We start from the raw sequence: 17,700 nt of genomic DNA, 5'->3' as shown, positions 1-17,700 counted from the left end.
CAATGAACAAACAATATTGTTCATCCGATAGCCCTGGTATAGGACTAGTGTTAACTTCCACGCATGCTGCCTTGGGATTTGGATTATCCTTCTTTCCGGGCCACCAATCTGGATACCCGATCCTTTTGAAGCAACCGTCTTTTTTGTGCCCGTCTCTTCCACAAAAGTGCAATTTTCTGCCTTTTCGTTGCTTGGTTTGAGGTTTTTTCTATGGTACCTTGCTTACTGCTTGTGTAGTCTGTGCCCCTTGTGTTTGGCGAGATCCTTTTTTGCCTGTGTAATTGACCTGAAAGGCAGCGACTTCACTTCCCGTTTTCTTGGTGTTCCCTGTTTTGGCACATTACTGCTCATCTTCAACAACTAGGTGATAGCTTATCCCCAAAGTGGGTGTAGGCTTCATAGCTAAAATTTGGGTTCGTATGATAGCAAATTCCTCATCAAGTCCCATAAGGAACTCGTAGGTCGTTTCCTTTTCTTTCACTTCGTTCAGACGCTTCCTTATGGCACAATCATATCCATTGCAGGTGCATTGTGGCGTGGGGAGGACAATCTGCAACTCATCCCAAATGGATTTCAGTTTTGTATAGTAAGAGGACACAGAGTTACCGTCTTGTCTTGTAATATTTAGAGACTGTTTTAGTTCGTAGGCACGAGGAGCTCCTTCTTTCTCGAATCTCTCCTCAAGGTCCTTCCAAATCTCTGCTGAGGTGTTGGCATACCTTACACTCGTACGGATTTCTTTTTCCATTACAATTGTTAGCCAACCTTTGATCATGGCGTCGACTCTTACCCATGCCATGTATATGGGATCTGTGGTTTCTGGTTTCTTGATCGATCCGTCCATTATGCTCATCTTGTTCCTTGCAAACAATAAGTTCATCATCTCCTGTTTCCATTCATTGAAGTTGTTGTCGGTTAGAATATCATTCACCTGCATCTGTTTTGGATAATCAGATGGGTGAATGTAATATGGTGAATTGACATCAATCGTCTCTTCGGTCTTTTTGGTTCCTTATCCTTTTTCTCCTGCCATAGTCGTTGGAAATTTTGATGTTCATTTTCTTAATGGATCGTAGGCTCTGATCCCATAAATAAATTCATAACAGAAGCCACCATGGGTTTTATTAATTGATCATTAGGATTCGTAATACTCAAGTTACAGGGCAATAAACAAACATATATATATATATATATATATATATATATATATATATATATATATATATATATATATATATATATATATATATAAAACTAGACTAGCGTATCTTAAGGAAAAGATAATCATAAAAATAAAGAGATAAGAATGGTAGCTTCTAGTAATTATCCTTGATGATAACAATGATAATACCGACTTCTTTAAACATCTAATAACAAAAAGTTAACAAAAACTGAATGGTTTCATAGCCGACAAAAAAAAATATGTCTCGAAAACAACTCACACCATCACGTGTATTTGTGTGCCTTGATGTTATGACACACCTTTTAGAACCACGATTTTAGTTTTAATAACCTTAAACTCGAGCAACCATCACCATGATGCTCTCAAGTCATACAATAAATAAATAATTAAAAACTTCAACTTTCTTGGGCATGTTTTACAAAACTAACTGATATATTGGAGGTTGGTAGCTGAAAGCTAAAAAAAATTTCTTTTATTTGTATAGAAATGTTGCGATATATTGGAGGTTGGTATAAAAGTTTTTTCTTTTATTTGTATAGAAGTGTTGCGATAAATTAGGGTTTAGGGTTTAGCCGAAAGCTTTTAAAGGTGCAAAAACAAAATTAAAAAAAAATAGAAATTAAAAACCTCCCAAAAACTACTTAAAATAACTTTTGAATTATATGTTTTTGGTTTAAAATAAAGATTTAAGGTCATACCCCAAACAAAGGTTTTTCTTTAATTTGAGTTTTTTTCTCTTTAAAGCTTCTTGTCGTACATAATGGTTAGTCATTATCTATATTTTCATTCAATAAATATTAAACCATTTACATAGTATATTTGTTAAACATCAACACCAACTCATTTGCAAAATACATTAGTTAAAAATACCATCTTTATATTTGTTAACACTTCCACATAACAAAAAAAAATAATAATAAAATAAAACAAATCCAGCTTACATTTTCACGTTATAAAAAGAATACATCAATTTCCATCGAATAATCGATAAAAAAAAAAAACAAGTGCATATGATATGATTTCACAACAAAACACCCATCACTTTATTCATCTCATCGTCCCAAAACCAAAACAAAAGAGATTCAAGATTATGATATGATTTATGAACCAAAAACCATTTTACCGATAAAGGCTCTCGGATCTAAGATTCTCAGCAATCTCAGTTTCCCATCTATCCCCATTTTCTAGAAGCTTCTCCTTATCATACAAAAGTTCCTACAAAAACAAAAATAAAAACATATCAATTATCATCTTTTAAAATTTAGTCACGAATGCAAAATCATATATATTAATATAATGAAAGAACAAATAAATAAATTATAATTATAAACCTCATGTGTTTCTGTAGCAAACTCAAAGTTGGGCCCCTCTACAATCGCATCAACAGGACATGCTTCTTGGCAGAATCCACAGTATATACATTTTGTCATATCAATATCATACCTACATTACAAATCATTTCATTCAATCACCGCTATTTTTCATGACATGTAAAATGTCTGTCATGTCATGTAAAATGCAGAACAATACAATCTGTTCTGTCATGTCATGTACTGTATAACAAAAGCAAAAAATTATCTTTACCTTGTTGTTCTGCGGCTTCCATCTTCTCGTTCCTCTGCTTCTATGGTGATAGCTTGAGCAGGGCATATCTGATACACAACCACAAATTTTATACGTTACACCAAAGAAATAGCAATGTACTTTGATTTATTTATTTATTTATTTATTAAAGTATCCCACTTTTCATTTCTTTCTATTACAACATTCTACTTTCTTATAAGGCATTAGCATTTTCACTTTTATTTATTTATTATTAATATTATTAGGATTTAAGAGATTGTGAATTAAATCATGAAAGTGAAACTTACAGCTTCACAAAGTTTACAAGCAATACAACGCTCCTCTCCTGTTGGATAACGTCTGAGGGCATGTTCTCCTCGAAAACGAGGGCTTAATGGACCTTTCTCAAATGGATAATTGATCTGAAATCCACTTCTTATTTAGATCATATAGGATAATGGAGAAAAAGATTGAAGTAAAAAAAAAAGTTTATGTTGAATACTTACAGTAACTTTTGGCTCAAAGAAGTATTTGAGTGTCAGAGAGAGACCTCGAACCAATTCAGTTAGAAACAACGTATTAATGCTCCTTTCAAACACTGCATAGTGAATAAATTAAGCACCATGAAGTGAAATGAACATAAAAAGAATAGGATAAAAAGGCTAAAGAAATGGTGAAATGAGCTCAGATCATAAGTACCAGAACTCCAGTCTTTTGATATTTCTCTTGCAAGCTTTTCTCTTTCTTCATCATCTGCATTTGTGCAAAAAAGTATTTGTGAAATACAAAAATAAAGCAGGAGATTCATGAATCTTAGACGTAATCAAGAAAGAAACTTTACCTTTATCAGTTGAAAATGAGTGTTTGGTTGCAAATGAGCGTGCGCCAGAAATTGTTCCAGTGTTATGGGCATGCAATGCTTGTCCTGTGACAATCTGGTAAAAATGAAGATTTATTAGTATCATATCATCAAGAGACTAATTGGAGTGTCCTTTACATGAAGAGATAAGAGCATATGTTTAGATCTAAGCAAATTTCTCACGATATTTAAGAAATTCATATCGGTTTCAAAGATGAAAGTTAGGTCGACTGGAATATGGGAGTAAAAATTTATCATTTCTTATCGGGAACAAGGATGAATTGGACATAGGGAGTAAGATTGTGTTATTTTCATATAGTGAAAACATGTGATGCACCCATATTAGACTACATGGGCAACAGACTCAAACCAAAATTAGGGCACGAAAGAAACTATGCTAGCATTCTATATCGTCAATATGTCATTATCAATTAGTAAGAAAAGTCACTTCTGAATTCTAAAAAGATCAAAATCAATCCATGATTTGTGGATCATCCCAAACTCCATTTAATCGAGAAACATGTAGGGTGAAATCGAAACCCTAAAAGTTCAACCCGCATAGTTTATACAGAAATTGCAACCGTATGAAAGTCTGAGAGAGAAAGATGGAGCTTACAAGCTGTCGATTACGGATAGCGGAGATCGACTTGCGAGCTAAGATGGCGGCCATTTCCCTGATGAGATGATCTCGATGATAATTGATGAGCTCTCTCCCTCTCTCAGGTGCTCCCACGCTTCAGTTAGCTACAAACAGGAGTAATTTCACTTAGACCCCTGTATTATATTGTATTACAATTCTACCCCAAACTTTTTGTCGAACATTTTTGTGGAATAGGCATTTTATATATACATGGACGATTTTAATCCATTGAAAGAATTTAAGGTGAGCTATATTTCTATTTATAAAAAGAAAAAAAGTATTATGAAAACTATAATATGAAAAAGTATTCACGAGTTGCTCGATTTATAAGTCATATAAAATAATATAAAATAATGAATCTTGTTAATATGAATGATCTCCTAAATTAAAAATAAATGTTATTTATGAGAGTTTTTATCAATCAAACCAATATTAGAGATGTAAAAAAAATATTAGGCAATTCATGGTTTGTTATACCATTTTTGCATCCTTCTTTAGTCTCCATGATAAAAGTCTAGTGATTGAGATGCAAAATTCTGCACATAAGGTTCAAGGTTCAAATCCTAACATACTTAAAATATTGTTAATATTCAAGGATTGACTACTCATATAGACTTTAGGTAGTGTTGGCATAGACCACTTAGATGGTGTTGTTTACCATTTAAAAAATGAGATATAAACTCCACCTAGATCAATAGATCTTGTGGAACAAACTAGGGGTTAGCAATTGAATAAGCCAGACCCAGACTAGAAGCGGAATTTGTTTCGGGGGATGAATGGACTAATAACCGGGCATCAAGTATATACCGGTATTGGTGTCAGTCCTGATTTTTGAATCGGTTGGTTGGAACCGATACATCATGCAAGACAGAAGGTAAAAGCTGATGACGCAATTGCTATCCAATGGTTTAGATGGCTTATTTGAGTTATTTGAATATTCACAAGTTTAGATAGTTAGTTGAATTGTCGTCTTGAATATATTTAATGATTAAAGAAATATATAATATACTTAAAATGATGTTTCTAATGTTTATCATACAATCATAAGATAATATTTTTAAAGAATACCTGTTATCGGGGAACATGTAACCAAATAATGTGAAATTATAATATAGAATAAAGTACAAACTGAAAATTAGATGTTGGGAAAAATACTATGTCATTCTAATTTCAAAAGAAAGAACTATGACAGTTTAAAGAATTTCATAAAATTTCTAATACAAAACCGATTTTTACCCAAAACTGATAAAACACCAGAATTATAGATTAACGAGAACCAATACGAGCTTGATAAATACAAACCGGTCCAATCATGAATCAAGTCTAACGTGTCCGTATGTCCACCCTCAAGAAGAAACACTCACAAATAGAACACATCTATAATAGAGATATAACTGAAATTAATTTGTTTAATGGACTAAAATCGTACGTGTATAAATAGATGAAACTATAGATCTTTTTACCTAAATACCATATCAAGACCCAAATACTTTTGTCTTACGCTAGAGTACAACAAACATAGCATGAAGTATAACCCGTGTAGATCATGTTTAGGGTATATAGAACCCCTTACGAAAGAGGGAAAGAAAGAAAGAGGGAGAGGGAAAAAATGGCATCGGCAAGCAGATCAGCGTTAATGTCTGGTTTGCGAACAATCGCATCTCAAACCACCGTAATATCAAGAACCCTAGCCCAAAAACATGTACCCATTTCTCCATTTTCTTCATCTACAAGAACACTCCCTCGTGCAGCTTCAAGGTAGATGCTTTACCGATTACACATACAAAAACACACTGCAACGCGCACTACAATCAACCCTATTTCTAAATTCTACGAAATCGATTTAAACTTTGTGGTGTTATTCTTCAGGATTGTTGGGGCATTGGGAATGGTTGAATCCATGATGCCTCTTCACAGCGCAATTGCATCTGCTCGTCTCAAATCGAGCCTTGCAGTTGATTCCGCCTGCTGGAGCTGGCTTTCACAAGGTACTTCTCGTTCCTGTTTTATGCGATAATTTCAATTTGTGCTTGAATTTCTGGGATTGATTCTTGCGTAAATTGACAAATTGGTTATAAATTTATAGGCAGAATTAAAAATTTTGCTTCCATTTCTTTAGGGGTTATTATTAGAGTAGCTTATAAAGAGTAACGACAACTAATTTGATATATTTTCGCATTAAATTGAACCTTTTTAGTGTTTATAATGAGCTCAAGATTTAGTTCTTGATGATTCATAATGCGAACCATAATTTGAGGGTAGTAATTAAGGAAGTAGAAATGGTGGTTTAGGTTTTGAGTAAGAAATTGTATTTTGTGTCACTTGTTGAGTTCTTGTTTTTAGGGCTAAATGCAAGAAACTACAATGTACTTTCATTAATATGTATATAAAAGCATCATACTTTTGTTTCTTTCTATTACAGTTTTGGGGAATTTTATGCAGATTGTGGTTTTTTAGGACCAGAATAATTAGATTCTAAAGAGCAAATATAAAATTACATAAATACCCTTAAAGTTGCACATTGTGTTGTATACATGTCTATTTTCTAACTTGAGTTTTGCTTCCATAGGTCTTGGAACATCATTGTGATAAGATTTGCAAGATTGATACAAGAATGAGCTTTAGGAAATTTTAATCAATTTTGGACCTTGCAAATTGTACCAAATATGTTATAAGTGGTACTTAAAACTTTTTTGTATTTTAATTACAAGATTTGTTCATTGTCCTTGTCCTTCTATGCTCATTCTTCTCAATAAATTTTGTAAAGATAGTTTATTGGTGTTTGATTTTTTTTTTGCTTGTTTATTAGAGCAAATAAGAGGGATATTATTGATTTGGCCATTTAAGTGTTTTTGTAGTTATTAAATCGTTGTATATTTTTGAAACTTATTAAGGATTCCGTTTTATATGGTTTTGTAGGTGGTCAAAATACCAAAAAAAATAATGTACTTTTTTTTTTTTTTGCTTAACTGTATTTTTAGTATTTTTTATGATGACTTCTATATATATAGTAACATACTTTTTTTTAAAGATTAATAACTTATAAGGGTAACGTTGTTTTGGTTTTGTACACATTTAGTCTATTAAGTCTTTTTTTTTGTTCACATGTTATTATTGAACTTGTTTGGACTGTTAACTTTACATTCTTATGACCGGTTGATATAGGTTTTAGCCGGTTTAATGGTAATATATGGACAAAAAAATTAAGACACTAAATCTGAACAAAACCTAAACTAATTAGCGGTTCTGGAAAGGTTCCGGTTGGTCTCAAAATGGTTTGGTTTTTCTGAGTCTGCTATTGTTGTTTGATAGTCTGTACATTATTAGATAGTTGGTTAGATAAAGTCTGAGTAAGCCAATGATGCTTAATTGGAACTAGGACGATCAAAACTAGTTTAGACCAATAATAAGAACAAATAACCGGACGAGAACTAATTAGACTAAGTTGAAGTACAAGCAATAAACTACATGTTGAAAAAAATCATGTCATTCTAACATCAAACGAAGGATTTATGGCAGTTAGGCCTGATAATTCGTGTTTTCGTGTTGTGTATATGTGTCAGACACGAATTTATACAACACGGATTTGTGAAATATGAACACGACACAAACTATAAAAATATGTTTTAGGTATCAAACATGAACACGTTATGTAATTAATCCGGCATGAATATATATGTTTTTAACCATGTTACATAAAAACACAGATTTACATAAATCTAGCGGTCATTGTATAATACCATTTTTTATGCTAAGAAAATATGCACCTAATTTTTGTTTTAACGTGTTTATATGTATCGCGTGTCACACAAATTTAATTATTGTCTTCTATGTGTTTAAACGAGTAAATTCGTGCTTCACACGTGTAAGTCACGAGACACAATTTTACATTTCATGTCGACACTTATAGACACGAAACATGAATTTTTAAACCAGTGTCATGTCAGTTATGTCGTGTATTAAGTTGTTAGGTCTAACAACTTAAATAAGAATGACAAATTGTGCATGAATCATGATGTCGAAACATAAAACAATTCAACTTTGATATCACGCGTTTCTGAATCATGTAACTCAATCAATATGTACGATCATATTTTCTTATTTAAAGAACGCGATCGCGTCAACAAGTACCAACATAACAGCTACTCTTTCGGCTACTCTATGGTAAGCACATAACAACGCGATTTTTAACAAGATCAAATAATGTCCTAAAAGATAACAAATGTGGCATTGTCGTGCACCAAGATAAAACATAGGGCGAAATTTCAAAATCTAGAATGGGATTTAGAATACTGTAAATAAAAAATGTTTCTACTTCACCATATACAATTTTCTTAAAATGCTCTATTTCTATTGTACATATATAGTCTCGAGGTACTCCCAAGGTATCTGTAATTTATTTAGATAATATTTTCCTTTTCATATAGTTTATATGTTATTATCTTTATAACATATAGTTTATATTTGTAGTTATATTTTAGGTATTTTATGTTTACATATCGTGTATCCCAAAACCATTCTATGTTAAGTATTTAAGAATTTTAAGTTAATTTTTAAATAACCATGTTTTTCAACCATTTTACTTGAATGTATTTTACCTAATGATTTTTTTGTTTAATTTGTTGTTATTTCTAATTAATTACTTTGATATCTTTAGATTGAACAACCTATGGTTGGTTTTTGTATCACATTCTTTATGACATTATTCTAACACCCCAAGTGCTTTTCTCGTACACTAAGGTCAAGACACATAAGTTGAATCGACTTCATAGCCATGAACTACCTTATTAGTTACTTAATGACATTTCTGATTTGGCCATCAATTTATTGAATAATTTCATCCATGAAAATTAAATCAACTCAAAAATAATTACATGTGGTATTAAGGCAATTACGTTGATCACAAGACGTTGTTATTACCCTTTCATTTTCTTAGGCAACATATTGTTTACCAAAAACATAATGAGAACCATAATCAACTATTATAGACACAAGCATATCACCATTGTTCGCTTTAAGAAATTCAAATAACGACCAAGGACTTTGATGAATAGTTAGTCATTGGTAGTGGTGGGTTTGAGATGTGTTATAAAGACGATTGCATGCCAATTCGTCTCAAGAGCCTCCAAAGTGAATTGATTTTAAAATGAGGTGATGTAACTTACCATTGTTGTTGGTTTATTGTAACTAAAGAGAAGAGAATGTCATTGTTTACGAATATATGCCACTAGAATTTTAGATAGCTTTCTTTATAAAAAAAAACTACCTATGCTTTTTATTTCAAGGTTGTTACTACTCAAGATGACGTAGAGGCCGCTCACAGATTATTATATTACCTTTGTACTATCTCGAACACCCCCAAACACACTTAATGTAACAAAGAAAAACAGGAAAGTACATAACCATTTGTAGAATTTACTCGATAAATATTGACGGTTTTGATAAAAGAAGAAAAAAAAAAAACACTACAAAATACACGGGTATATACTAAATTGATTACAACTTCTAGCATTTAGTGATACCATGAACAATCGTAGGTTGTTCACTCTAAATATACCAAAGTGACTAGTTCAAAATAACAACAAATTAAACCAAAATTAAATTCATTAGGTCAACATATTCAAATAAAACCGTGTAGTGCTTACGTGATCGTGTTTTTGTTCCACAACATTTTCATAGCTTAAAAAATACTTCCGGAGGACCATGACTAAAAACACAATCATATGAAGTTTACACGATTGTGTTTTTATGTTACATGGTCGTGTAACTTTCCCAAGGCCCCAAAAATGGCAACGTTCTTCTTTAAATATGATCATGGAGAATTTTTCGCATTAATTTACGTGTCTTGTTCATCTTAATTACAATTGGCATGACACATAGGTTTTGAAAAATCTATAAATAGAGCCGATTCTTTGACCTAAAGGGTGTTCACCACACAAGACTTGTTCCAAACCTTTATCTAGACAAATTCCTAGTCATTTATGGCGTTTTTGGTCATTTATGAAGATCTAAAGAACATGACACGACCAATTAGTTTATCTTATTCATATTTACTTTTCAGTTATTAGATTTTATTGTTTTAATCAGTTTTGAGCCACGTTTGGGTAAACACCTTAGTTTTTAGTTCTGCAAAGATTTCAACGTTTTATGTGATTAATCGTTAGATTTTGTTTTTAATCCGTGTTTCTATCTAGTGTTTTCAGTTTTGGTCTAACCGAATGTTTGATTTTAGTTCGATTTAGACTGATCACCTGAATTACGATTAAGTCAATCTACTTAATCGGTTGTTAAAATTCATAATTGTTTTAATCGATTGATAATAATGATCAAATATCATATTGGTTCCGTGTTGAAATTTTATTATGTTATAAATTGAAAATCACATATTTTTATGCTTCCGAGCTTGTGAGAAATATTGCATATTGCTTGGAATTTTACACTGATAATCTTGTTTTTCTGATTTAATTAAGAGCTTATTTGATTAAGTTAGTAAAATGTTAGGTTTAACTTAAAGAACTTGTTTTAGTTTAATAATTTGGTTAAAAAGACTTGCTAGATGGTTAATAGTTTTAGTACCAGCTTAGAAAGAACACTTATTAAATAACAATATATGGATTAATTGCACAATTAGGTGAGTCACAACAGAATTGAAAAGTCTTTTAATATTGATTTTTTTTTTTGTTTATTTTTATGCATTTTTATTCACTATAATTTTATTTTAAAAAATTAAAAATCTCTATAAATTTTTATGTTTTGACTAGTATATATCTTATACAAAAAGATATTGATTTTTAGGTTATGGTCATGTCGAATTGACCATGTTTCCCCATGCAATCAAGCAGTGAACTTTATTTGTTTAGGTTTGAGTGTGTGACACACATAATATATACAACCTCTCTAAAACATAGATTTATTGCGTATGACAAAAAATTATTATGTACAAACAACTTTTTTTTATATGTTAAATTTGAAAATAACAATTTTTATTTGGATAAATGTATACTATCATTCCCATGTAACTATCTATGTTAGAATTCTAAGGTTAACAAAAATCGGTCTGGATTTAAAATAGAAAAATCAAACTAAAACTAGCTATATTCAGGTTTTAATTGTATATTTTAGAAATTGGTTTCAGGTTTGGCTCGCAATTTAAGAATTTTTGAACAAAATAATTGAGTTTAGATCCTATCAATAGTAATATTTATGAATACTATCGTACAATAGCATTTTGCATGGAGATATTGTGATTAAAAAAAACCATAAAAAATATAAAATCATAAAAAATAAAATAAAAACACTCTTAAATATCTTACATTATTTGTAACGAGTGGGGTACCAAGGCTTAATAGGGACCTCCCCTGGGCGTGGAGCGTCCACTATATTCATCATACGGATAGTGATGCTTCATTTATTATCCATTTTTATTTTATTTATGAGACACCAAAATATTAATTATATATCAGTCCCAAGCCATTTGAACCTACTCGGTTAAATGGTCTACTCATGGCAAATATGCTGATTTAGTTTATAATTTGCGTGTGTTTCTTTTTGTGAGTAGATTCTAGCTTTTATTAAAAGAACATTTGATAATAAATTAAAAATGGTCTTAATTAATTATTCATTTTGATAGCAACATTCATAAAAAAGTTTCATCACTCGTATAAAAAAACTTCAAATAATTTACTGAGAATAGTGATTGAAAGAATAGACCCCTTTAACTAATAGAGTAATATAGTTTTGGCAGAATTGCCACTAGGATTTCATTATTTCATATAAAAACTCTAAATAATTCACGGAAATAGCGATTAAGTGTCTGCATCCTTGGATCTCTATTATTTTAAGGGTTGTTTATTAGGGGTTTGTATTGGGTAACGGTTCTAGAGCTTCGAACCATGGGTCTGTGGTAGCTCTTGGAAGGCCTATCAGGTAGTTTTGCGTCTGAGTTGGAACGGGAGTTTGGATTCGACATGAGTTTATGATTCGACCATTTGTACACTCGTGGGAACGAATGGATAGTGGTGAATTGTTAGGGAATCAAGTGTGCATCTGAGACCTTTCCAACATGTATTTTCCGGATCTGTGATTGTTTGAGTGTTGCGATCAGAACATTCTAAGTGTTTGTCTCAGAATGGTATGGTAGTGTTATCAGTCATAGGAACTAGGGAATGGGTACATCTAAAGGATGTTAGTCAGTCTTAAAGTATGATTTCCAACGCTTTAGAATGGTGGCTCCTCAGTCTTGTAAACTCCATCGTTGGACTTGGTTTGTGTTTGCGGTATTGGAAGTTGTCGATTTTGAGTGGTTTGGAGAGCCATAAGGATTGCATAAGGGATTGTCTTCTACAATTCTAGCCAATTGCAGAATTTATTTTAATCAAACCCTGTTTTAGTGGGGGGGGGGGGGGGGGGGGGGGAATTGTAACATCCAGTTTTGGGATGTTTCTTATTTCAGAATTGCAGACTTTATTTTGATCAAAATAAGGTCTCAGGCTTAAAGGGATGTTGTTTGGACCTTAAAGGATTGAGATTTGGGCTAAATGTGCTAGGATTATGAATTAAAGGGTTAGTTTGGCTGAGAACGTTGTGGGCTTAATCTGATTGGGCCTTGTTGGACCATGCTAATCACGATGCGACCTATAGGGAATCACGACGCGACCTATAGGGAATCACGACGTGAATCCTGGAAGCCCAAGCCCACTTTATTTTTAGGGTTTAATCCAATATTTAATGGCACTATCTCCGTCTTTTAGGTCATTTACAACCCCCATCACATTAGAGAGCTCCTTGGGAGCAATCCTTAGCCTCCATATTGCTCCCTCTCAATTTCCTTACAAGTTTTGATGATTTTGCTGCTTAGATGTGAAGATTGAAGAAGCAGAAGAAGGACCACATTATGTTAGAAAGTCGTTTTTTCCTGGAGTTCATCTTCTTCCAACCATTTATGGACCTTGTTATGATGCAAAGCTTCCACCTTTATGCTCATTTCATGCTAGATCTAGGTTTTGGGTTGTCTTGAGAGCTTTTTGGTCCCTTTTATGGATGTTCTTGAGTTTGAGGAATTCCATAGATTGTTATGGCACTTTTTGCTTGTTGGAATTCTATTGAGTGAGAAAAAGGTGATGGGTTTTGAGCATTCTAACACTCCTATGGTGTGTATGCAACCCTAGAAACCTTGGATCTATATTTTCTCTATTATACATGCAAACTTTTTTTTTCCCAAGGTTTTGAGCATATGATTGGGGTATATGTAATATAAAAACTAGTAGAATGACATACCTTTCTTGTAGCTTGGATTCCTTAAGACTTTGTGAGCCTAGCACCCCAAATGTGATGCCTCAAATGCTTCACACAACACCACCAACAATTGGAATAACTTGAGATAAGATTACTATGCACCAAAATCGGCTAGCCCTCACTAGTATCTCTTAAGTGCCGATTTTACAAGCATGAGGCTTTTTTATATAGTGTGCATATTAGGGTTACACTATGTAACTCATGCCTTTCCACATTCCTCATGATCCATGGGTTTTAACCTTCATGGAGTGTCCATGGGTAACCACATGGGTTTAGCCCATCATGAAGAACTATGGATCATAAGCCCACTATATAAGAATGAATGATTTACCAAATCAATCCCCATTTATTTAATTAGCCTCTTTTGATCACAAAATTATTTCCAAACTAATTCTTGATCAATACTAATTAAATAATTCATGTTAATATATTAGAACTTATCCAAATTGTTCTGATGTCATGCAAACCAAATGGACCATGCCAAATTGGGTCAAGTACATACCAAATATAGTTATGGACTTAGACACCTTATCCAACAGTCTCCCACATGGATAAGTCTAATAACTATAGCTGCAAGTACGACTTCAGGATCCGACCAGCAATCGTAGCTCTTAAAAGTCTCGTGGAACTAAGTTGTGCTATTTTAGATAAGTGATCATATAATCCTCTGTATAAGATATCAGCCAAACAAATACATGGAACAACGTCGTACTTATTGTCTAGTAGTTTGTTTCCCAATTTCCGATTTGTTTGACATAGAACTTAATCAAACACATCAATTCAGTTCTGACTGGGTCAGACATATAAGTCAAAAAAATTATCAAGGGGCCCAAGATATCGCTTTTAATCCTCCAAGGACTAAAAGGAATAGATAAAATTTGACTCATATTCTTATACTAACTAATCATCAAATTGTACACAACACATTTTATAACATCAAGTTACTAATGCGTTTTCGTACTATCAATGTACAACCAACTCATAGTCAACAACTCATATCTCTTGGTTTGAAGACTTATATGATATTATCGTCTCACGATCACTCGAGATAAATTCCATGAAGTGATACAAGTGAGTGTGGGTTGAATCCAATACTCAAAATTTATGAGCACTCATGAATGTTGCAGCAACAATTGCTATGTATAATACAATTCAGACAAATCTACAAACCCAATTCATGACAGTCTTATTTCAATACCTACTTCCAAAGTATGATCGACTGTGGATAGTTTGAATAATATAATTATTTCGGAAGTCAAAACATGCAAAATGAAACAATATTAAATGATTGACACAAGACAGTACCATACTAGTAGATAAAAACACCTTTTATTTAAACATCAAATGTCAATTACATTTCAACTATTACAAGTTTCGAAAGCTATCTAATTACTAAAAATAATATCATCCTTCAGCCCAATGCGCCTCGCATGCTGTAAATGCTTAACCCTACACAGTCCCTTCGTGAAGGGATCTGTTGGGTTCTATCCGATGATACTCTCTTTTCCACGAGGACTCCTTCTTCTATTCGATGTCTAAGGAAGTGGTATTTTATGTCAATGTGCCTGGATCTGCTGTGATCCCTTAGTTCCTTGGATAAGGCAACTGCACTCTTGTTATCACAGAAAATTTCCATAGACTCCTTTATAGCTGGTACAACTCCAAGGTCTCCAATGAAGTTCTTTAGCCATATTGCCTCCTTCGCCGCCTCGCTTGCTGCTATATAATCTGATTCAAAAGTTGAATAAACTACTATCTCCTGCTTGAAACTTTTCCAAGTAACTGCTCCTCCATTTAGGGTAAAGACCCAGCCCGACTGAGAGCAAAATTATCCCTGTCAATCTGAAAGTTGGCATCACTATACCCTACTACTCTCAAGTCATCACTCCCACCAAGGGTAAGGAACCAATCCTTAGTCCTCCGCAGGTACTTGAGAATGTTCTTCACCGCAGTCCAGTGAGCCTTGCTAGGATTCCCTTGATATCTGCTGACCATGCTGAAAGCAAAGGCCACATCAGGGCGAGTACAAGTCATAGCATGCATGATCGAGCCTACAACAGAAGCATATGGTACTCGACTCATCTCAGCCATCTCAGCCTCTATACTCGGGCTCTGAGTCTTACTCAGTTTGGCGTTACTCAAGATTGGTAAGTCACCTTTCTTGGAATCCTGCGTGTTGAACCTTTTCAACATCTTATCCAAGTAGGTACTTTGACTAAGTCCAATTAGTCTCTTACTCCTCTCTCTCATTATCCTTATCCCTATGATATAGGCAGCTTCTCCAAGGTCCTTCATAGTGAAACACTTCCCAAGCCAGGATTTAACCTCCTGCAAGGTTGGGACTTCGTTTCCTATGAGCAATATGCCATCCACATACAATACCAAAAAGCTAACTATACTCCCACTAGCCGTAACATATAAACAAGACTCATCTTCGCTCCTCGAAAAACCAAACTCTTTGATTTTCTCATCGAAACAAAGATTCCATCTGCGAGATGCTTGTTTCAATCCATAGATGGATTTTTCAAGCTTACACACTCTATTAGGGTGATTTGCATCAACAAAACCATCTGGCCGACTCATGTAAACATCTTTATCCAACTTTCCATTAAGGAAAGCGGTTTTGACATCCATTTGCCATATTTCATAATCATGAAATGCAGCTATGGCTAGCATAATCCTAATAGACTTAATCTTCGCAACTGGTGAGAAGGTCTCATCATAGTCAACTCCTGGAGTTTGAGTAAATCCCTTCGCAACCAGTCGTGCTTTATAAGTGTGTACATTCCCATCCATGTCGGCCTTCTTCTTGAAGATCCATTTGCACCCGACCGTCTTACGACCCGGTACATTGTCAACCAAGTTCCAAACTTGATTGTCATACATGGACCGAATCTCGTTGTTCATGGACTCTTTCCATTTGGCGGACTCAGGGCATGCCATATCTTCCTTAAAGTTGTTAGGCTCATCCAAATTTATCAGTGTACTATCACTGATAAATGCATCACCTTTCGCAGTAATATGAAAAGCATAGTAATGCTCAAGTGGATTCCTAACTCTTGTGGAATGCCTTAGAGGTACGGACTCATCAATAGGAGTTTCCTCCTTAGGTTGATTTCTAGGATTTGAGGTTCCTCCACCGCTTGACTCTTGAAGTTCTTTAAGGTCAATTAGCCTCCCGTTGTTTCCTTGGCTTATAAATTCTCTCTCTCGAAAGACCCCTCTTTTTGCCACAAAGACCACATTCTCGCTGGGTCTGTAGAAGAGATAACCAAAGGATTTATGTGGGTAGCCGATGAAAATACACTGCTCACTACGAGTTTTGAGTTTGTCCTGAGTCTCATGTCTCACTAAAGCCTTGCAACCCCAAATCTTGATGTGGTCTAAATTGGGAACTTTCCCAATCCACATCTCGTGAGGTGTTTTGACAATCTTCTTGGTAGGGACTAGATTTAGGAAATGGGCGACAGTCTCTAAGGCATACCCTCATAATGAGATTGGTAACGAAGCTCGACTCATCATGGAATGAACCATGTCTAACAAGGTTCGATTGCGACTCTCAGCCACACCATTAAGTTGTGGTGTTCTAGGAGGTGTCAATTGTGAAACAATTCCACATTCCTTAAGATAGTCAAGGAACTCTGTACTAAGATACTCTCCTCCTCGATCATATCAGAGCATCTTAATGTTTCTGCCCAGCTGATTCTCCACTTCCTGTTTAAACTCTTTGAACTTTTCAAAGGTTTCTGACTTATGCTTGATTAAGTAGACATAACCATATCTACTGTAATCATCAGTAAAAGTCACATAGAAGTGATTAGCATCCCTTGTGGAGGTTCTAAAGGGTCCACACACCTCTGTGTGTATGAGGTCCAACAAACCTTCACCCCTAGCACAAGTACCAGTGAAGGGTGACTTTGTCATTTTTCCAAGCAAACAAGACTCGCAACTATCATTCGACCTTAAGTCAAATGACTCTAAGACTCCTGCCTTTTGGAGTTGGCCTATGTGTTTCTTGTTGATATGTCCAAGACGACAATGCCACAAGGATGTCTTATCCAAACTAGTGGAAGAATCGATATACAACATATTATTTCCTAAGTTGTCTACAACCGACACAGTTTCATATACACCATCACAAGGTAATGCTTTAAAATAAAG

At 34.0% G+C, this 17,700-nt stretch overlaps 3 protein-coding genes across 3 annotated transcripts; 1 reads left to right on the top strand and 2 right to left on the bottom strand.

Annotated features, from left to right (window-relative positions):
* Positions 1-340: 340 nt before the first annotated feature.
* Positions 341-937, bottom strand: LOC111895654 (uncharacterized). Its single transcript, XM_023891731.1, has one exon. The coding sequence runs from the start codon at positions 935-937 to the stop codon at positions 341-343; it is 597 nt and encodes a 198-aa protein (XP_023747499.1).
* A 1,168-nt stretch (positions 938-2,105) lies between these two features.
* On the bottom strand, positions 2,106-4,380 carry LOC111895704 (NADH dehydrogenase [ubiquinone] iron-sulfur protein 8, mitochondrial). Its single transcript, XM_023891778.3, has 8 exons — positions 4,222-4,380; positions 3,588-3,681; positions 3,446-3,499; positions 3,253-3,344; positions 3,055-3,168; positions 2,768-2,835; positions 2,515-2,626; positions 2,106-2,398 (listed from the first exon to the last, which is right to left on the bottom strand). The coding sequence occupies exons 1-8, from the start codon at positions 4,273-4,275 to the stop codon at positions 2,303-2,305; spliced, it is 684 nt and encodes a 227-aa protein (XP_023747546.1). The 5' UTR covers positions 4,276-4,380; the 3' UTR covers positions 2,106-2,302.
* Positions 4,381-5,812: 1,432 nt separating this feature from the next.
* On the top strand, positions 5,813-7,026 carry LOC111895740 (uncharacterized). Its single transcript, XM_023891818.3, has 3 exons — positions 5,813-6,003; positions 6,115-6,233; positions 6,815-7,026. The coding sequence occupies exons 1-3, from the start codon at positions 5,855-5,857 to the stop codon at positions 6,832-6,834; spliced, it is 288 nt and encodes a 95-aa protein (XP_023747586.1). The 5' UTR covers positions 5,813-5,854; the 3' UTR covers positions 6,835-7,026.
* Positions 7,027-17,700: the final 10,674 nt, after the last annotated feature.

The sequence above is a fragment of the Lactuca sativa genome, chromosome 7 (genome assembly GCF_002870075.4).
Source record: "Lactuca sativa cultivar Salinas chromosome 7, Lsat_Salinas_v11, whole genome shotgun sequence".
NCBI classification, from domain to species: domain Eukaryota; kingdom Viridiplantae; phylum Streptophyta; class Magnoliopsida; order Asterales; family Asteraceae; genus Lactuca; species Lactuca sativa.
Note: the sequence above shows the minus strand (reverse complement) of the source record. Positions and strands in the feature narration are given on the sequence as shown.